A 22,163-nucleotide genomic window follows, 5' to 3' on the forward strand; every position below is an offset into this window, starting at 1 on the left:
GGCATGCAGCTGATGTCCAAGAAGTATTCTATGTGTCTGGAAAAAGGATAAATTCTAGCATAGCATATGTGGGAATTTAGGGGATTATAGAATGCTTCTCTGCATATGGCTGCCAATTCAGTTAAAAAATTATTATGACATCTTATGTGGTTAAATGTTAATTCATATTTAGTTTCCTACTTGTCAATTAAAATATTCAAGAATATTAGACTATAAGATAGCAATAAAATTCAGAATCACTTGTGTATCAGGGCAATTGGCCCTCAACACACCAAGACAATGCTGTTATTGAGAGTAGAAATAACAAAGTATGATGTGCTTTGATAAGGGAATAGAAAGGCTATTAAAATGATTCAAAGGGCACCATACGTGGCCTCGGTTTGTATTTTTGAACTTTTTTACTGCAACCCATGGTAAGAAATATATTTTACTAATGACTCATGACAAACGTATGAAATGAAACAAGTTTCACCAAATATACATGTCCTTACTCCATGTTTTTTATTCTAGTTAACAGGTTAATAGTAGCCGTGTCCTACTAAATTAATTTCTTGAACCATTAAAGAGTCATAAATCTTCAATTAAAAAAAATATGGGCCCAGGAAGTCGAGTGAAATCTCTCCTTCTCACTTTCAGTGGCTGGGGTTTTTTTGTTTTTGTTTTGTTTTGTTTTGTTTTTTGCCAGATCTCTTCACGTATGTGTAATGCCATTTACTAATTGATAGCAGGGTACAAAAATTTCCTTTTTGCATCATCTGACTCCAAGGGAAATTGTACTTGGGGGCTACATTTAAGTTTTAGATTTGAGATACCATCTTGGATGCCAGAAGTTCTAAGTTGATATTTTGTCATTTATTGTCTATCACTCTCACTGGACCATATGTTCTCAAGGTGAGGAAGTTAAACTTACCATCATACCTGCTAATGTCTCAGTCAGCTCAGGCTGCTGTAACAAACTACCATAGCCTGGGTGGATAATAAACAACATAAATTTATCTCTCACAGTTCTGGAAGCTGGAAGTCTGAGAACAGGTGCCAACCCTCTTCCAGGTTGCATTCTTCTCATTGTATCCTCACATGAGGGCAAGAGAACTCTCTGGGTTCCACTTAGAATGGCATTAATCCCATCCATAAGGACTCCACCGTCTTGACTTAATTGCCTCTCAAAGGCTCCACCTTCTAACACCATCACATTGGAGGTCAGGATTCCAACATACGAATTTTGGGGAACAAACATTCAGTCTATTGCACTTGAGATACTTAAGATGATGCATTATGCTGAGTAATACTTAAAACTATTTTGTAGTAGAATTAAATTAACACTAAGTAATGAATATGTCATGTGTTTAAATTAAATAACAGAATTCCAGAACCTTGAGATTTTTTAAAAATTAGTTTTGCTACCTTACATAGATATATATATACAACTTTAGAATTTTCAACAGGACTTCATATTCCTCACAGTAAAACTTTTGCTTGTTTAGCACTTTGTAGTTCCCTTAGTTCTTTTACATAGTATTTTTACAATTGAAATTAAACTAGCCCAGTGAACTAGGCAAAACAAATACATTCTTATTTCTATTCAGGGTAAAAATCAAACCTGATAGTTTAGTATAAAAAAAAAATCAGGATCAGAGCCTCATGTGTTTCTATAGCTCTGACTTTCATCATTGTCCAAAACCCAAATTACTCACCAACTATACCAATTACTTATGATTCTCCCACCCCCAAGGTCATGATTTTTAAAATCCATACCTTTGTAGGCATTATTGCCTCCGACTGAAATGCAGATCTGCCTTCCTGTCCTAACCTCGACTTTGCCTGGCTAATTCCTACCCAACATTCAAAACTCTCTCTGTGTCTCTACTTCAAGGAAATGTTTAACAAAAGTGGAATGAGTGAGACCAGTTAGGATGATGTTAGAATAAACCTGACAAGAGATAAGTGAATGAATAAATAAATGAATGAGAGAAGTAGAGCTCTAAGCCGTGTCGTGCTGCCCCTGGGAAGGCTTGACTGCCCATGTGATGATCTTCTTTCTGACACCGGGAGCAGGGCCTCTCTCATGATACCTCCGTGCCAACGGTCCCGCTATGCCACCTACTTTGATGTTGCTGTTCTCCGCTGCCTACTCCAGCCCCATTGGTCTGAGGAAGGCACCCAGTGGTCTCTGATGTACTATCTACAAAGGCTGCGACACATGCTGGAAGAGAAGCCAGAAAAGCCTCCAGAGCCTGATATTCCTCTCCTGCCCAGACCCAGGAGCAGCTCAATGGTGGCGGCTGCTCCCTCACTGGTGAACACCCACAAAACCCAAGTAAGAGAAACTCAGTGCATTGGCGTTTGAACCAACAATTTTGGCTATAATCGAGTCTCTGTTTGTCTTCTGTGCATCCAGCTCTTACATAGTCAAGTACTGACTATTCGGATGGTGGATTATTCTGTTGTCATTATCCTTGCCCTTCTATCTTCTACTTTTCGGCCCTTTTGCTGCTCTTTAGTACTTAATTTACCATTCAAAGAAGTGCACCTCTTGCACACACTAATTTAGTGTAAGCCTTTGTTAATTCAGAACAGTGAAAAATCAGGTCTTCTAGATAATCAAAGTCCTAGTTAATTTGACATTTAATTTGTTGATTACCAATACTATAACATGTGTGACACTAGCATTTTACTGAACATGATTTAACCTCTGTTGCATCACTCAAAATTTTCTAGCGTCTCAATGTCATCATTAGGAATATTGCTTTTTGAAATACAGACTTACTATTTATTACAGATGTTTGGAGAAATAAACTGAGTGTATACTGATATGGTAACATCCCCATGAAAATTGCTGTTTTATAAATCAGTGTCCTAATATCAGCTCGAACACTTGTTCTTCCACTTCCCTCTTTCTCATTAATGCCATGTGTTGAAAATGTAGAGAAAAATGTGAATTGCACTATGTTCCAGTTGTCTGCGTTTACTTAAATGTGAGTTGGTCATTTCTGAAAAATTTTTCTGCATGTTCTGAAAATAAACATAAACATCATCCAAGTGAAAAAGAAATATACTCTGTTTTAGTTGTAGATAAGTTGTAGACAGGAATAAAAAGAGACACCCATCTCCTCCCTATTCTCTTAGCATTCTGGATCTGGGGCTACATGACTTCACTGCTGAGAACTCCAAACAGAACTTACAATTAATATGAAATATGGATTTTTAAAGTTCAGACATGGCAGTTAACTACTATTTAGATATCAAACATTAGGCATATCCCTATTAAAAATGTGACATCTCAATAAGAAACGTATTTGGATTTAAAGCCTTAAGTTTTTGATCATTGTCTACCTTTATTGTATATTAAGGATCTCACCATGAAGTGTAATGAAGAGGAAAAATCTCTTAGTCCTGAGGCCTTTTCGAGGGTTTCACTGACCAATTTGCGTAGGTCTGCAGTACCAGATCTTTCTTCAGACCTGGGCATGAACATTTTTAAGAAGGTAAGTAGAACTACTTATGCTCTTGGATATTTTCATAATTAAGAAAAGTAAGTGTGCATGAGGTGTTTATTATTACATTGCAGTATGGGATGTGGTGAGAAAGGAACAGAAGCCAACTCCTAGTTATAACATTGGTTTGCAGTGTAACCCTGTGCATGTCCCTTTGTGTGTATGAGTGTGCTTCCTGTTTTCAATGTTCTGCAAGGTTGTTATGAAGCTCCGTGCTGGTGATGTGTGTAAAGCACTTGTAGTAGTGTGCTGGTGGTAGTTGTGGTAGCAGTGATGGTAACTTACATTTGTATGGTTTAACTCATTTTATCGGGTGCTTTATATAAATAGTTCTCATTTTATCCCATGAGATCCTTATTCTCCCCATTTTGCAGATAAGAAATTGATCCTTAGAAACTTTAGATATTTTGCCAAAGATGAAGCCCAAACTCAAAAGTAGTTCTTCTAGCTAAATAGCTCATGCTCTTCTGAATCCACTACTCTCCCTCTCTTTTTATAAGTATATGGCGCTAATCAAATAGAAAATAATGTGTGTAGACTAGTATATACGTAGTGGTTTTGTTTTTTCTTTTTTAAAATTATTAGTTTAATTATGTTGATGAAGAACACAGAACACATTTCTAACTTGTCTATGAGCTCAGAGTGTTGCTAAGTAAGCAGTCGTCTGTCTTTATTAATAATACAACTATAGGCAATGACCATTGTTTTTCTAAAGATGTTAATCATTTAACAAAAAAAAAAAAAGAGGTTTTCAATACTGGCTGAACATGAAAATTTTTGAGGGGCTTTTAAACTTACAATTGTCCAGACCCAATCCCAGACCAAATAAATAAGAATTTCTGAAGGTTAGGCCTAGGCATTTGTATATTTTGAAAGCTTTCCAAGCAATTCTCAACTCCTGGTTACACATGATCTTGAACTTGTTTGACTGGCAAGAATAATAGGTTTGTACCAATGTATGCTCTGTATCTTCTTTGACTTTCCTTGCGACAGTGGCACACATTTGAAGTTGGCTGACTGGAACAATGGATCTTAACCTTGAAAAATGGAACAAAGAAAGACGGGCTGGTCCAAGTGGTGACTTGGGGATCCTATACTTTAACCTGTGGTTCTCAAACTTTATAGTATGCATCAGAATCACCTATAGGACTTGTTAAAACACATGTTGCTGGGCCTCATCTTCTGAGTTTCTGATGCAGTAGGCCTGGGGTTGAATCTGAGAATGTGCACTTCGAGCAAGTTCCGAAGTGATGCTTATGCTGCTGATTCAGGGACCACACTGCTCTAACCCCACTCAACAGAAAGACTTATGGAATGTGTGACCTTTTGCTTAGTTTCTTTGGTTCTTTCAACACATTGTGAAAATTTCTCCCATTTTTAGAAAATTTAATTGTACATATTTGTGGGGTACAGTGTGTTGTTTCAATACATGCATATATTGTACAATGATTCACTTAGGGTAGATAGCACACTCATCACCTAAATATTTATCTTTTCTTTGTGCTGATTACAGTCAAGATCCTCTTTTCTAGCTATTTAGAAATATATAATGTGGTAATATGAGCTCTGCACAGCCTAGAACACCAGAACTTGTTCTTTCTATCTACCCATAACTTAGGACCCGTTAACCTTCCATTTCTATTGGATGATATTCAGTGACTTTCTCGGTCTCCTCTTCCTGAATATTTCCTGTATTTTATTGCAGATCATGGAGCCCCTTGGGAGACAAACTGTAATCTCCCTTTTTCCCTCTGCCTATCCCTTCTTCTCATCCCTGTAGTTCAAGAGCCGCAAAGAAGACCGAGAGAGGAAAGGCTCCATTCCCTTCCACCACACGGGGAAGAGGAGGCCGCGAAGAATGGGGGTGCCCTTCCTGCTTCACGAGGACCACCTGGATGTGTCCCCCACCCGTAGCGCATTCTCCTTTGGAAGTTTCTCTGGGCTTGGAGAAGACAGGCGAAGCCTTGAGAAAGGAAGCTGGCAAACCACCATTTTAGGTGACCACAAAACCCTTCCAAAGCAGGGCAGAGCTTGAGTTACCTGCTTAAGAATCTGGATCTAGGCCTCCCAGGCAGATCTGGATCTTCCTTGAACAGTTCAGCCAAGAAATCTGGGCCCAAATGCAGTTCCCTAGTACCAAAATAATGCTATGTCTTCACAGCCAAAGAACTGCAGATAATTAAATTAATTATGCAAGACTTCTGCATAATTAGACAGGTAACAAGCCTATTTCTTAGATCCCTCTAGATGTAGAAACGTAGCCTTAGAGGGCTTTGTGCATTAGCTTTCATTGTGAGTCTAAAGATGGACTTGTATTTAACTCTGATATTAAGAAAAGGAAGAAGTAAAACAAAGAAAAAAAATGTTTTTTTCTTTTCTGGATGGCATGTTAAGAAAGTCAGTTTAAAATCAGGAGCTGACAGCTAGCGGGGCCCCAGCAGATGGTTTCTGACGTTTGGCTTAGACTGGGGCTGACCTTACCACAGGCAGCTTCATCAATCATCCTGACCTTGGCTGTCCCCAGGACAAGCTCAATTCTTGCTGTTTTGGCTGTGCCTCATGCTCTTTCTAACTCTTGCTCTCCCTGCTGTCCTTTGGAAGACAAAATCTCAGCAGAGAATCTTCTAGATTTTAAGACCTCTTGGGGGGTGCTCTTGTCTGTCTCAGGGAAATTGACCCGGCGGGGCAGTTCAGATGCAGCCACTGAGATGGAGAGCCTGAGCGCCAGGCACTCCCACTCCCATCACACGCTGGTGAGTGACCTGCCGGACCACCCCAACAGCCACGGAGAGAACACAGTCAAGGAAGGTGGGTTGGAGGAGGGTCCGCTGAGTTGTTTCTTCTCCTTTTTCTGGTTCTTATACTATACTCCATTTTCTTTGCAATCTGGTTCCTTATGGTTTTTTTTTTTTGGAAACTTGCATTCCTGTATATATTGCTTAGCATTTACTTGTTAGCCATTCTTAACCTAACCTTAGTAGGAAGAGCGATTTGACAGCACATGATGAACAACATACCTCTCAGAGGGAAAGCAAGGATGAGCCATTCATGTTTGTTTTCAAAAGACCATAGACCCACAGGACTAGAAAGGACCTTGGAAGACATCTAGATTCAGTGCTTTGATCCCCGCTATGATATCCTTCTGAAGGGTTTGTACACCTTCAGCAGGGAAGAAAGTCACTGCTTTCCAAGACCATCCATTTCTTTTTCAGACAGCTTCTTTTTCAGATGAGTACTTTATGTGGAGCAAACACGTGTTGCTGGGTGGAATCCAAGACAGGTTCTTATTCTGTCCTCTTAACAGAATAATTGATTCTTATTCTTATGCTCTCAAAAGAGCTTAAATTTAATCCCTCTTTACCCTGAATTGTATTTCAAGTATTCAATGACATCTGTTAGTTACCATCACAAATTTATGTTCCATTACTTTTAGCCAAAAAATAAAATTCTTCTTCTTTGTTGTTCTTTATTTACTAGATAAAAACAAGTATGTTAACAGCTACAAACTTGAAGGGAAATACTTCAACTAAACTCATTTGTATCAATACAGTCTATCATCTAATAGTGGGTAAAATCCACCTATGACGATCAACTAAACTAAGTCAATGTCAGACAAAAGTTAAATCCTATCCTCAGCCTTAAGGAAGGCAGTTGAAATTCTCATTTTTCTGTAACCTTCATTGTTTATCAGATATTATGTGGCCTTAGCAGCTTTGGCAGTTCCATAGGAATTGAGAATAGCTTGGAGACTATAAATCAAATATTTACAAAAGCTACAGCTGTGATTGTGTTCATGATTTAAATAACAGTGTAACTGATATTGCAGGTTAATATGGGGAAAACTAAGACATTGTTTTCATTTTGTTAGTGCGATCCCAGATCTCCACTATCACAGTTGCAACCTTCAATACCACATTGGCGTCATTCAACGTAGGCTACGCAGACTTTTTCAGTGAGCATATGAGGAAACTCTGTAACCAGGTGCCTATCCCAGAGATGCCACATGAACCCCTGGCATGTGCAAACCTGCCTCGAAGCCTCACAGATTCCTGCATAAACTACAGCTACTTGGAGGACACAGAACATATTGATGGGACCAACAACTTTGTCCACAAGAATGGCATGCTTGATCTGTCTGTAAGGAGCAAGAATGTTTCTTACCAAAGATTGAAAGATATTAACTTTTACAATGTTGGGCAAAATGGGCATATGGAATCTTAGAATGGTTGATATTTAAAATGAAAAAGATACCCGTATAAAAATTTCACAAATGTGTCAACCATCATAGATGCACCTTTCCTTTTTTTCTAGCATTGCATTAGATTTGACCTGACCTCAGAATATTTTTATAATACAAAACCATTAGTAAATCATGAATATGCATATATAAGTGTACATTTTTTACACATATATAAATACACAAAATATTTTTATAATCCAAAAACATTAGTATATCATGAATGTGCATACATAAATATACATGCATTGTGTTTGGTAAGTTCTTTTTATTTCTAAAATTAGAGTAAAATGTTCTTCATTTATTTTCTTTTGTTATATAAGCAACAGGACTACAAACCTTCTGTGTAGCCAGAAAAAATGAATAGAAGTCCTCAAAAGATTTAAGCTTGCATTCTCAAGAGTGCCTGTCGAGTATAGTTATTAGCAAATGAAAGGGTTATTATATTTTACAATTATATATCACAAAATTTTTTATTGCACATTAGGGAACCTGGCTCAGCATATACTTAAAACATTAAAATCAATAAAGGAACATAATTTAAACATGCAAATATTTTGCATTTAAAATTGAAGTGTAAATAATGATACAATTGTGAATGAGCAAATGTTCTTCTATTATGAGCATAAGGAAATCATTGTTCTTTGTCCATATTGGTAGATAGTAAAAGGCAGAAGATTAAAACACTGTGATTTAAAAAATCAGTTGAACAACACAAAAAAGTTTCCATTTAGGCAAATAATTACTCTTCCATTAACTCACTATGCTTTAGTATCCCCATTAATTTTCTATATCATGGTAACTTTTGGAAGACTTAATTGAGCTAATACACATATACATTTTTAATTCTTTGAGTGATTTATACTCTCTATTAAGCACATATACACAGGCCCAGTGCAACTGGGAAAATCCGAAAATTGCCTGAATTATTTATGCTCAACATAAGAATATGGATTAAACAGAATAACCAAAACTATTTAGGAAGAGGGAGTGAAGTTAACTTAATCACTCTGTGTTTCTTTGTCTTCCCCAGGTGGTTCTGAAGGCTGTTTATCTTGTCCTTAACCATGACATCAGCTCTCGAATCTGTGACGTGGCACTAAACATTGTGGAATGCTTGCTCCAACTTGGTGTGGTACCCTGTGTAGAAAAAAACAGAAAGAAGAGTGAAAACAAGGAAAATGGAACTGTGGAAAAGAGGCCAAGTGAGGGAACTTTCCAGTTCAAGGGAGTATCTGGAAGTTCCACCTGTGGATTCGGGGGCCCTTCAGTTAGTGGAGCTGGAGATGGCGGAGGAGAAGAAGGTGGAGGTGGAAATGGAGGAGGTGGAGGAGGTGATGGAGGAGGAGGCGGAGGAGGTGGAGGTGGCCCTTATGAGAAGAGTGATAAGAACCAAGAGAAGGTATGGCTGAACCTTCTGTGTCCTCACGCTGCCCCTAATTTCTTTCCGGTACTTGCTTGCCAGCAATTTATTGACTAGCACAGCAACTAGTCACTAGAACAAGAAAGTGGTAAGTGCAGAAACCTTATTAGGTGTTCACAGCAGGCATTAGTAGAAATGGTTAGAGAAGGGCTGAGCCCGTGGCGCACTCGGTAGAGTGCTGCGCTGGGAGCGCGGCGACGCTCCCGCCGCAGGTTCGGATCCCATATAAGAATGACCGGTGCACTCACTGGCTGAGTGCCGGTTCACGAAAAAACGACAAAAAAAAAAAAAAAAAAAAAAGAAATGGTTAGAGAAAGTTGTATTCTAAATCCAAATACAATTGCCCTCCAAGTGATGTTATAGCTAATTCTTTGGTCATGCTATTTCTGCAGGAGAACACCTCAGATAAACTACATTGTCATAATTCTCCGTCTGCCACCAGCAGTAGCCTCTTTCTCAAGACTTTCTGCTCAGGCTGCCATAACAAAATACCATAGATTGAAGGCTTAAACAACAGAAATTTATTGCTCACAGTTCTGGTGGCTGGGAAGTCCAAGTTCAAGGTACTAGCAGGGTCAGTTTCATTCTGAGGCTTCATCCCTTGGCTTGTAGGTGACCACCATCTTGCTGTATGCTCACATGACCTCTTCTTTGTGCATGCACAGAGAGCAAGAGAGAGAAAGACAGTGATCTCTTTTGTTAGGCTCTCAATGTCTCTTCTCATGTGAGTCTAATCCCACTGGTCCAGGGCCCACCAACATGGCCTCATTTCACCCTAATTATTTCCCAAAGACCCATCTCCAAATACCGTCAGATTGGAGGGTTAGGGCTTCAACATACGAATTTTGAGAGGACACAAACAGTCCATAACAAACAGTATAATTTTTTATCAATATAAAGTTCTTTGCCTTGATTTAAGTAACACATTTTTGGCAGCCAACTTCAACCACATTTAAGGAGAAAGCAAGGGAAGAATTTTCCTTGATTAGTTGGTTGATTTATTTGGTGTTGGTGTGTAGTGGGAACAATTTTCCTAGCCTCAGTCTTCATGTCTCAATGTGGCTTCAGCCTTCCTATTACTGATTTTATATATATATATATATATTTTTTTTTTTTTTTTACCAGTAGTTCATTTTATTTATTGCTGAGAAGTATTACATTTTACACATATCCCACCTCAATTTGTTAATGTATTTAATTCCCTTTGCCTTGGCAACACCTGGTTTATGATCTCTGTACTTAACATCAAGAATTGGTTTTCTTCTTTGACATCAGTTTCAAATAAGAGTTACAAGAGTTTAAAGTCACATAACTTAAACTAATTTCAATTTGGGGTTTTAGCTGGAAAATGCTGTTCAGAAATTAAAATCAATAAGAAATTTGAATTTCTTTTTTTTTTTTTTTTTTTTTAATTTTATTTTGTCGATATACATTGTAGCTGATTAATGCTCCCCATCACCAAAACCTCCCTCCCTTCTCCCTCCCCCCCTCCCCCCCAACAATGTCCTTTCTGTTTGCTTGTTGTATCAACTTCAAATAATTGTGGTTGTTATATCTTCTTCCCTCCCCCCCCGATTTGTGTGTGTGTGTGTGTATGTGTGTGTGTGAATTTATATATTAATGTTTAGCTCCCTCCAATAAGTGAGAACATGTGGTATTTCTCTTTCTGTGCCTGACTTGTTTCACTTAATATAATTCTCTCAAGGTCCATCCATGTTGTTGCAAATGGCAGTATTTCATTCGTTTTTATAGCTGAGTAGTATTCCATTGTGTAGATGTACCACATTTTCCGTATCCACTCATCTGATGATGGGCATTTGGGCTGGTTCCAACTCTTGGCTATTGTAAAGAGTGCTGCGATGAACATTGGGGAACAGGTATACCTTCGACTTGATGATTTCCATTCCTCTGGGTATATTCCCAACAGTGGGATGGCTGGGTCGTATGGTAGATCTATTTGCAATTGTTTAAGGAACCTCCATACCATTTTCCATAGAGGCTGCACCATTTTGCAGTCCCACCAACAATGTATGAGAGTTCCTTTTTCTCCGCAGCCTCGCCAGCATTTATCGTTCATAGTCTTTTGGATTTTAGCCATCCTAACTGGGGTTAGATGGTATCTCAATGTGGTTTTGATTTGCATTTCCCGGATGCTGAGTGATGTTGAGCATTTTTTCATATGTCTGTTGGCCATTTGGATATCTTCCTTAGAGAAATGCCTACTTAGCTCTTTTGCCCATTTTTTAATTGGGTTGCTTGTTTTCTTCTTGTAAAGTTGTTTGAGTTCCTTATATATTCTGGATATTAACTACCTGACTTTAAGCTATACTACAAAGCTATAATAACCAAAACAGTATGGTACTGGCATAAAAACAGACACACTGACCAATGGAATAGAATAGAGAATCCAGAAATCAACCCACACACTTACTGCCATCTGATCTTTGACAAAGGCACCAAGCCTATTCACTGGGGAAGGGACTGCCTCTTCAGCAAGTGGTGTTGGGATAACTGGATATCGATATGCAGGAGAATGAAACTAGATCCATACCTCTCACCGTATACTAAAATCAACTCAAAATGGATTAAGGATTTAAATATACACCCTGAGACAATAAAACTTCTTAAAGAAAACATAGGGGAAACACTTCAGGAAATAGGACTGGGCACAGACTTCATGAATACGACCCCAAAAGCACGGGCAACCAAAGGAAAAATAAACAAATGGGATTATATCAAACTAAAAAGCTTCTGCACAGCAAAAGAAACAATTAAAAGAGTTAAAAGACAACCAACAGAGTGGGAGAAAATATTAGCAAAATATACATCTGACAGAAATTTGAATTTCTAACAGGCAACAATCTGCACATCATGTCAAGTGTTTATAAGTATAAGATTACACTGCAGAGTTCAAACATCTACATACATATTATATAAACTATATAATTGTCCATTTTTTCTTGCAATCTATCAAATTTTTACATCTGAATAAGTATTGCAGCGCTTCTTCCTTTTTCATAATTTCTTCTCCATCTCTTTCCAGTCCCACTTGATGCATTTAATATGCATTTATCATCTGTGTTTCTTCATCTTATTGTGTACTCTTATCTTTCAAATTTTTGTGGGCTCTAATTCAAATATTCCTCCCCTTTTGGGCTCTTGAACCTTTTCTTTAGAATTTTCTTCTCCTGCCTTAATTATATATTTTCCAATTCCAATAAAATCTTTTGGTAATTAAAGTTCCCAACTACCTAGTTCCTCACACATCCCTGAGGACATTTCAAGGATCCTCAGATCTCACCTTAAATGAAAATTGTCAAAATAATGGTACAGATCACAAGGAACTGTACCCAGGATCCTAAGATCCAAGGAATTGTTTAGGCAGCAGTTATGTATGAATTAGCAAACAAATGTGAGTTATAAGGACCTAACTTACAAACACAGCAAATGGTGAGATTCTTACTGAATTTCCATTCTTTACCTATCAACCTGGACTGACCACTCAAAGCGATTATAGATGGTATTTATTACATCCATTATAATATTCAACGGAAATTAGAAAAAGAAATAAAAGAAAATTGTGAAATATTGATAAGCTTTTATAAGTAAAACTTGAATATTCCAACTAAATTGATGAAAACTTTGTTATGTACATTAAGGATCTCTGAGGTCCATTATTAATATTTTGTTTTAATTTTTTTTAGTGCTTAAATTCCACTCAAGTGACATTTCGTTTAATTTTTGAGAAAACATGCACATCTCTTAGCTATTTAAAATCTAGATATTATTCTATATACTGTAGCTTGATACTGTAAATGTTATTTTGACCAAACTTATCACTTTTAATTAGTATAGGATTTTTTAAAGTCAGATTGTGTGGTCTCCAAAACAGCCACCAAGATACATATGTTTTTAGTCGTTCTCAAGATAATATTCTTTCTAGTACAAAGAATTTATAAAATAAAACTGATGGTAGGTCAAGTGCCCTGTGTTTGTGATTCACACAGGTCTGTTCTGCCTCATATCCATCTGTTACTTTCAGTGAAATCCGAGGGCTTATCTAATTTTGCAACCTAGTAATACCAGAAGGCTTGGAATTGATTAAGACAGAAGATCTAATTTTCATTTCTATATTTGCCACTAGCTTGTACTGAGAGCTTGAAATGTTATTTAATATCTGTGATTTCTGGCTGTACCTTGATGCGTATTTCTGAACATCTCCTTTGAGAGCAGCGTAAGTCCCAAGGACATCTGAAGGTCTAAAGAAATGAAAACCTCGTTAGATTTACAAAGAGCTTTCAGAGCTAGAGAATTTTTAAAGGAGCATAGAGTAATTAAAAAATGTATGTAAACCAGGCTTTCAAGTAAGCCCCTGCTCAGGGTGACCTTTTCCAAAGCACTACTGCAAAAGACTGTGCAGTCTATGTGCTACACAAGGACCATCTACTAAGGAGCTAATGAGGACTGAAATCCAGTCCAAGTTCTGCTCACCAAGCCATTAACCCTAGGGCTGCATCCACCCAGAGGGCTCAATGTTTTCTTTGTCCTCCCAGAGGGGGTTCTTTATTCAATTTACATAAAGATGCCCCAGAGGATAGCAGTGCTCCACACCTAGAAGTAATAATTAACATTAGTTATGCTGTTATTATGTGCCTTACATGTGTTGACACTCACAACTCTATGAGATAGGCATTATTACGATTCTCATTTTGTGAGGCATGGAATGATTAAATAGCTTGCCCAAGTTTACACAGTCAGAAAATGTTGTAGCTAAGATTTGAATCCAAACTAAAATTTTTTTCTCAGTTGGTTAAAAAAATATATGTATACATATACACACACACATACATATATATACACACATACTCACACACATAAAATCATTTATTGATAAGTTCGACTCTTCCATTTGCATCCTCCTGAGCTGTCTTAAGTATGATTCTCTGGGAACAGATTCAGACATGGAGATACATGTGCGGGAGGTTTATTAGAGTGCCCTCTCAGCATCAATATCTGTAAGGTATAAAAGAAGCAGGATGCAGAAGAGGGAGAAGTTGAACTGCAATGTAGTTTCAAGAGAGGATTAAGACAATCACACAGGGAGCTCTGAAGCTGAGATGTCTCTTTGAAGTCGTCCCCAGGTGATGCAAGGGAGTCCACCTTTATAAACTGCTCCACCCTTACGCCCTGACCAGTCATTGGAGGTAGACTGCCTCCACGAAGGGAGCACAACGTTGGGCAAGGCAGCTCTCCATGTGGGAGCAAGCCAGGAGAGCCACTCAGCTGAGGGCTCTCATCCATCAACACTTCCGACAACTCAGAGAATGAACGTTTCAGTCCTCAGGGGAGAATGGGGTCCAGTGCCATATTCATACATGAGCTTACAGATAAGAAAAGAGGACCAATTACGTAACATTAGGGGAGGAGAGAATCTACTGCACCACATTGAGGCACATGATAATGTCTAGACAACCCCCTAGACTTTTCACACCCTACCCACATTTGAACACTCTTTCTATGTGTGGCCTCCAAATTTTATGTCAACCTGATCATATGACTATGGAAAAGTCTCTTATAATTTACAGAGCAATTCTCATCCATTATTTCATTTGCTATGCACAGTAAACCCACGAAGTAGGAAGGGCAGCAATTAGGATCCTTAATTCACAGGTGAGAAAACTAAAACACAAAGAGGTCATGTGCAACGAAGGACCAGGGGATGGAATCCCAGGTCAGTGGTGTACGAGTATGTGCTGACAGCAGAATGTAATTAGAAGGACTGAGGCAGGTTGTGGCTTCCCAAACAAAGATAATGGCTTTCCCACCCTGGGTTCTGCGTCATTCCTTAACAACTGCTTCCTTATACTTCTTAGAAAATACTTCAAGAAAGTTTGTTTTTTGGAAGCCATGTTCTCCATTAACAACATGAAGTAAATGGGGCAAAAGAGAGGATAAGAACCATTCTCATAATTTATCTCAGGAGGGCTTCCTATTTGGCCTCAAGGGGAGAATCAAGCCAAATGTTTATAAAGCTCGTATATTCTCCTTTTCCTTGTGCATGTGTGTAACAATGCAATGAATGTGTGCAATTAGAAAAATCCCTCAACAATGTCAGAAGTTGCCATGAGATATCAAAGTCCCAGATTTTGATCAGTTCCAGAAATTTAGCAGCAATCCTTGCCTGGTGATATTATCAGAAGCCTGGCTAATGACAGTAGTTTCTAAGAAAACCTATTTGCCTTCATCACTGATAGTCCTGCTGTCTGTCTCTCTTTAGGTGGCTATTCTGATAGTACATCAAGGGCATAAAAACATGTCTTCTAATCAAAAGGTCTACATTTGTGTTCTTCAGTACCAGGGAGTGTTTGAATGTAGAGGTTTTTTTTTTTCTTTTAAATCACATACTAAATTTCCAAAAAAGTAAATTTTTTTGTTAAGCCCTTTACATTTCTATTTCCCAAAGTAGAGGTGCTTGCTGTAATAAACATAAACTTGATTTAATCATAAAATAGAATCTTAATAGCAAAAGGACCTCAGTGGCCAAGTAAACACTCTTCTCTTTCTTTCTCGTTCATGGGAACTAGGATGAAAGTACACCTGTAAGCAACCATAGGCTTGCTCTAACCATGCTCATCAAAATAGTGAAATCCTTGGGATGTGCCTATGGTTGCGGAGAAGGACACCGAGGGCTCTCTGGAGATCGTCTGAGACACCAGGTATTCCGAGAGAATGTAAGAGAATTAAAGTAGATTCCATTTCCCTTCCCTCGTCCCTCCATCCAGTTTAGGAATGAGTCCTTTGACAATGAGGGTCAGTGTTCCCTGAAAAATGTTCTGTCTCATAGAGGTAATTAATGTTGTCTTGGGATGGGGGAATTCCCAACAAAATATCTCAAGACGTGTAAAACCCAGGCTTAAGAAAGTTTAATTGGGAAAACACTTCTGCCTCATGCCTAGGGCAGACTAACTTCTAATTGGCAAAAGCTTATATAATTGGAATATGAAATTACAGTTTGAAAAATCTTTGCACAAATGAATATGTCTAGCAAGCTTCTGATAGCCTGAGACAAATGACTTTTCAATCATCTGCTTGGGTACTGTAAAAGCATATTTCATATTAGAAAAAGGGGTCAAAATTTAGTACTTAGTTTGTTGTTCTTACTTGGACATGGAAAATGGCCCTTATTGGGACAAAAAGGACTGTAAAAGTAGCCAGTCATTTTCTGGCTGCTTTGAGAATGAACCTTGACTTCCAGATATTTGAGATCATGTCCCTTTGAACTGTGTGAAACTTGAAACTCTGCACTTGAGCTGGCCAAGCATAATTCCGTAATGGAACATGGTCTTTTGTTCCAGCTCATTTACATTGGCCTCTGCTGACTGCTACTTTTCCTTTTCTACTTGAGCAAAACCCACCTTCACAGCAAATCCAAGTCGGGCCGTTGCCTGATATGTATGTTCGAATTGAAATCATAAGAAAGTACTCTCTTAAAAATAAGGGTTTAATGCAAATTTGAGTTAAGGAAACCCTTTGGCATATCTTGGCAGAGGTTCAGGATCATGTCAAAATCTAAAGCCAGCCCATTTGTCGTTGGTATTAGGTTTTGTCATGAAATGTTCACACGATATTAGCATGCTGGGTTTCTTGCTTAATGTATGATCGATCGATGGATCTATCTAACTGTCTATCTACCCTTCTCTCTCTCTGTTTTATATTGTACTATGTTGTGTTATTCTAATTTATTATGTGTATGTGGGGAGTTACATTCGTAAAATTTAACTTCTAAATTCTGCAACTTAAAAATTTTGGCCGAGATCTAGATTTTGAGCCAAAAATCAAAAATCAAAATAATAATTAACAAGGCAATAGATAACTGGCATTGCCCCTATTTTTGCACGTGTATGTGATCTTTTATCTTTGACTTTTAACTCTATCACAGTATGAATAAATGCCTTCAAGATTAAATAAACTACATCACTCCTCATGCAGAAGACCAACATCACGAAACGAAATGCTAAAACATAATAAGTGTTAACGCTTAGTTGGAGGTATAAACAGGCTCTGACAACCAAGCCTGTCTTTCTGGATTTGCAGAAAGCAGGGCTAGTTGGATCAGAAGCTACTGAGAGGCTATTGTTACTGCATAGTCCACCATGCTTTCCTCTCCAAGAGAACTGAATGCTTCCTATGAGGGCATCTAGCCAGTTTTCTACCTGCCCTCTCAACTTGACTTATGGGGCAATTCTTCTATTATCTTGTAGCTCTGTTCAACACTCATTATAGAGATTGTGTTTACTTATCCATGTTCAGTAAGCACATTGTCCTAGAGATATAAATTTAAGAAATTTTCCCTGGGTAATGTCTGCTTCAAGAAACTAGATATTTCCAGATTTCTGTAGCATTGGATTTTCAGATGTTGCTTAACTTTTAAGATGTTAAAAATATTTCTCACCTTTAGTAGGTCATGTCTTGTATACATTTTGTTTTTCCCTAGAGGATCCATCTCCTTTTTTTTTCCTGAGTTCATAAGATTTTTTTTTATCGAAACGTCATTGATAGTACATATCTGTGGGGTACAGCATTGAATATCAACACCTGTGTGCAATATGTGGTGCTCAGTCAGGATAATTACTATATTTATCATTACATACATTACACAATGCAATCATTTTTTGTGGCCCTTTACCAATTTCTTGCTAATCCCCCTTCTCCTTTTCCTCCTCTGGTGTCCTGAGTTCTGTTCTCTCCTTTTGAAAGTTCAACTAATTATTGTGATTATTGTAGCTTTCTTTCTTTCTTCTTATATGTATTTATTATTTTACCTCCCACTTATGAGTAAGAACTTGCAGTATTTCTCTTTCTGTGCCTGGTTTATTTTGCTTAACAAATTTTCTTTAAGTTCATCCATGTTGCTGTGAACAGCAGAATTTTATTATTTTTCATGGCAGAGTAGTATTCCATTGTACCATATTTTCCTTATCAGTCATCTGTCAGTGCAAATTTAGGCCGTTCCAACTCTTAGCTATTGTAAATAGAGTTGTGATAAACATGTAAATGCAGGTATCCCTTTGACGTGATGATTTCCAATCCTTTGGGTATACTCCCAGCAGTGAGATTGTTGGATTATATGGCAGTTCTAACTGTAGTTGTTAGAGGAAACTCCATACTGTTTTCCATAATGGCCGCACCAATTTACAGTCCCATGAACAGTGTAAGAGGTTCCCCTGTTCCCATTTCTGCACATCCTTGCCACCATTTGTTATTCTGGCTTTTTGATACTGGCCAGTCTAATTGGCGTGACATGATATCTCAATGTGATTTTGATTTGCATTCCTCTGATGTTTAGTGATGTTGGGCATTTTTTTCTTATGTCTATTGGCCATTTGTATATCTTCCTTTGAGAAATGCCTATTCAGCTCCTTTGCCCATTTTTTAATCAGGTTATTTGGTTTTTACTGTAAGTTGTTTGAGTTCCTTGCATATTCTGGATATTAATCTCGGTCAGGTGCATAGTTTACAAATACTTTCTCCCATTCTGTAGGTTGTATATTTTCCAGAGTTTTGTTTGTTATTGATTTCTAGTTTAATCCATTGTTGCCTGTTTCTGATTTCTAGTTTTAACCATTGTGGTCTGAAAAGACACTTGAAATGATTTCAGTTTTCAAAAATTTGCTGTGACTTGATTTGTGACCTAATGTGTCTTTCCTGGATAATGTTCCATATACTGATGAGAAAAATGTATATTCTGTAGTTGTTGGATGAAATGTTTCATACATATCTGCCAGGTCCAATTGGTCTAAAGTGTGGTTTAAGTTCTGTGTTTCTCTATTGATTTGTTGCCTAGATGATCTGTCCAATGCTAAGAGAGGGGTATTCATGTCCCCAACTATTATCATATTGGGATCTATCTCTTCCTTTACTCTAATAGTGTTGGCTGTATATATCTGGGTGCTCCAGTATTGGATGCATATATTTATTTATGATTGTTATGTCTTTTGCTGGATAAGATCCCTTTATCACTGTATAGTGGCCTTCTTTGTCTCTTTATATGCTTTTTGGTTTAAAGTCTATTTTATCCGATATAAGAATAGCTACTCCTGCCTGTTTTTCTTTTCCCATTTGCATGTAATATCTTTTTCCATCCCTTCACCATTAGTTTGTGTTTGTCCTTATAAGTGAGGTGAATCTCTTGAAGACAATACGTAGTTGGGTCTAGTTTTTTAATACAATCTGTCCGTCTGTGTTTTTTGAGTGGGGAGTTTAATCCATTTACATTTAGGGTTGCTATTGAAAAGTATTGGCTTACTCCTGCCATTTTATCAATTTTCATTTGGATGTTTTAAGTATCTTTTGTTCCTTTCTTCCCCTTTTGTTGTTTGATGTTTGTTGGTTTCTCTGAGGTGCTAAAATTTAGTTTCTTTCTCTTTCTCATTTGCATTTTTGTTCTACCAGTGGGTTTTGTTCTTTCTTGTATATTTGTGATAGCAATTATTATTTTTTAGATTTCAGACGCGGGACTTCCTTGAGGATTTCTTGTAGGGCTGGTCATGTGGTGGTGAACTCCCACAGTTTTGTTTGTCTGGGAAATACAATATCTCTCCCTCATTTCTGAAGGATAGCCTTGTTGGGTATAGTATTCTTGGCCACTATTTTTTTCTTTTAGTATTTTCAATATATTATTCCATTTTCTTCTGGCCTGCAAAGTTTCTGTTGAAAAGTCTGCTGTTAGTCTGATAGGGTCTCCCTTATAGGTGACTTGATGATTTTCTCTTGCTGCTGTTAGGATTCTCTCTTTGTCTTTGAGTTCTGCAAGTTTGACTATGTGTCTTGGAGAGGATTTTTTTTGGATTGAATCTGTTTGGGAATCTTTGATTCTTCTAGATCTTCCCTTTACCTGGGAAGTTTTCCATTATTATTTCATTGACTAGGTTTTCAATGCCTTTTTCTTTCTCCTCCCCTTCTGGAACACTAATAATTCAGATGTTTGTGTGCTTGAGGCTGTCTGCTAGCACTCTTAGATTTTCTTCATTTTTAAAAATTTCTTGTTTTCCTTTTTCTTGTCCACCTGAGTTATTTCTAAAAGACCATTTTGAGATTAGAATTCTTTCTTCTGGTTGCTCTAACCTGCTGCTTAAGCTTTAGGTTGTGTTTTTTATTTCATTGAATGAATCTTTCAGTTCCAGGAGTTCTGCCACATTCTTTTTATTTATTTAGTGGTCATGAACATTCATGAGATACAAAGCTGCTTGTCACCCCTTGTGCCCATGATGTGAGGACCAGATTCAAATTGGCAGCATACCCCTTACCACAAATTACATTTGTACCTCGTGTCCCCCACCCACTTATCCCCAACCTCCCTTCCCCTCCACTCGACTTTGTAGCCCAAGGAATGTTCTCTCCCTCTGCAAATCCAATGCACCACTGTGGTCTTTCTTTCCTTCCTTCTTACTCTCTTAATTCCCACATATGAGTGAGTGCATGTGGTATTTATCTCTCTGTGCTTTGCTTATTTCTCTCAACATAAGTTTCCCCAGGCTCATCCATGTTGTTGCAAATGGGAGAATTTCATTCTTTTTATGGCAGAGTAGTATTCCATGGTGTATATATACCACAGTTTCCTTATCCAGTCATCCATTGATGGACATTTAGGTTGGTTCCATGTCTTGGCTATTGTAAACAAAGCTGCAATGAACATAGGAGTGCAGGTATCCCTCTGATGTATTGATCTCTTTGTAAATTTCCTCCTTCACATCTTGGGTATTTTTTTCTCATTTCATTGTGTTGTCTAACTTAGTCTTCTCAGATCTCACTGAGTTTCCTTAAGATTGTTGCTCAGAATTCCTTTTCAGTCATTTCAAGGTTTTCTTGCTCTATAGGGTCTGGTACTTGAGAATTACTGAATTCTATTGGTGGTGTCATATTTTTTCTTTCTTTCTTTTTGTATTTCTATTATCTCTACCTCAATGTCTCATCATCTGGTAAAACAGTTGCTTCTTCTATTACTCTGGATTGGGCTTTGAGGACAGACTTCCTCCTCTTTTCCTGGGCTCCACTGGTGACTCTCCTTGTGTTGGTCTAGTTGGGTGGGTGGCAGGATGCCTGTACAGTGGCCATGGCTGTTACTGCAGTGTTGAGCCACCCCTGCAGCAGCAGTGGCTGTGGCAGTGGCTGTAGTGGGCCACTTGTATGGAAGCAGTGTTTGCAGCATGCCCCTGCCCTCTGCTGGGTGGGGGGCTGCCTGTGACTCCTGACTAGGTTCCTAGGCATGCTCTTACCTTCCTTTGGGCAGGTGACGTTGCCTGCGACTCCTGCCTAGGTCTTCTATATATATATTTTTTTAGAAGCAGAAGGCTTCTGTAATGATATTCATCAAAATGACAGCAGTCCTATCATAGCGTTCCATAATGCTTCTTAGATTATTAATCTAATCAGTGGCTGGTGGTCCCCAATTAGTAAATGAATTCACTCTTTAGCAGTTTTACATCTCTTGAAGAAGTTTTGGATATTCTTTCAGAATATTTGAGGTTTTAATCTTGGTTAAACTTCCCATTGAACTAATACAGACCATGCAGACATTCTAGTAGACTTTGAGTAGTAGATTTGTAACTATGCTTTTCTGGTGTATTTTATAGAGAACACAGAGAAATTTGTACTTCAGGCTTTCCAACCTAGGATTTTAAAAGGCTTTGTAAATATTATAAAGAAGATCTTCAAAAATTCTTTATGAAATAATAATTAAATACTCCTTCATGTGGAACATATTTTACCTAAGTGCTTTGCAAACTTCATTTTATGGCAAGCAGCATTTATTTCAAAAGAACAAAAAAATGAATCTGCTCAAGATCTGACAACTAGTAAAATTAGTAAAAAATCTCTAATTTCATATCTAGGACATAGTAAAAGAAGAATGAAAAAATATCAATCCATCTGACTTTGTGATACAGATGAGAGATTATAGCAAGGCCATACCCACCTATTGCTATTGCTAATTCCAAGTTTCAGCCTTCTT

General features: G+C 37.8%; 1 protein-coding gene across 3 annotated transcripts in view; it reads left to right on the forward strand.

Annotated features, from left to right (window-relative positions):
- UNC80 (unc-80 homolog, NALCN channel complex subunit) overlaps positions 1-22,163 on the forward strand; it is a 207,725-nt gene that overhangs the window by 24,181 nt on the left and 161,381 nt on the right. For 2 of the 3 annotated variants that reach the window (XM_063092340.1, XM_063092339.1), the window contains exons 8-14: positions 2,056-2,317; positions 3,351-3,485; positions 5,275-5,491; positions 6,162-6,302; positions 7,363-7,631; positions 8,765-9,133; positions 15,739-15,885. In XM_063092340.1, coding sequence (XP_062948410.1) covers positions 2,056-2,317; positions 3,351-3,485; positions 5,275-5,491; positions 6,162-6,302; positions 7,363-7,631; positions 8,765-9,133; positions 15,739-15,885 — 1,540 coding nt within the window. The remainder of the gene's footprint in view (positions 1-2,055; positions 2,318-3,350; positions 3,486-5,274; positions 5,492-6,161; positions 6,303-7,362; positions 7,632-8,764; positions 9,134-15,738; positions 15,886-22,163) is intronic. The other variant, XM_063092341.1, reaches the window with a different exon arrangement.

Source organism: Cynocephalus volans, chromosome 1 (assembly GCF_027409185.1).
Source record: "Cynocephalus volans isolate mCynVol1 chromosome 1, mCynVol1.pri, whole genome shotgun sequence".
Classification (NCBI taxonomy): Eukaryota; Metazoa; Chordata; class Mammalia; order Dermoptera; family Cynocephalidae; genus Cynocephalus; species Cynocephalus volans.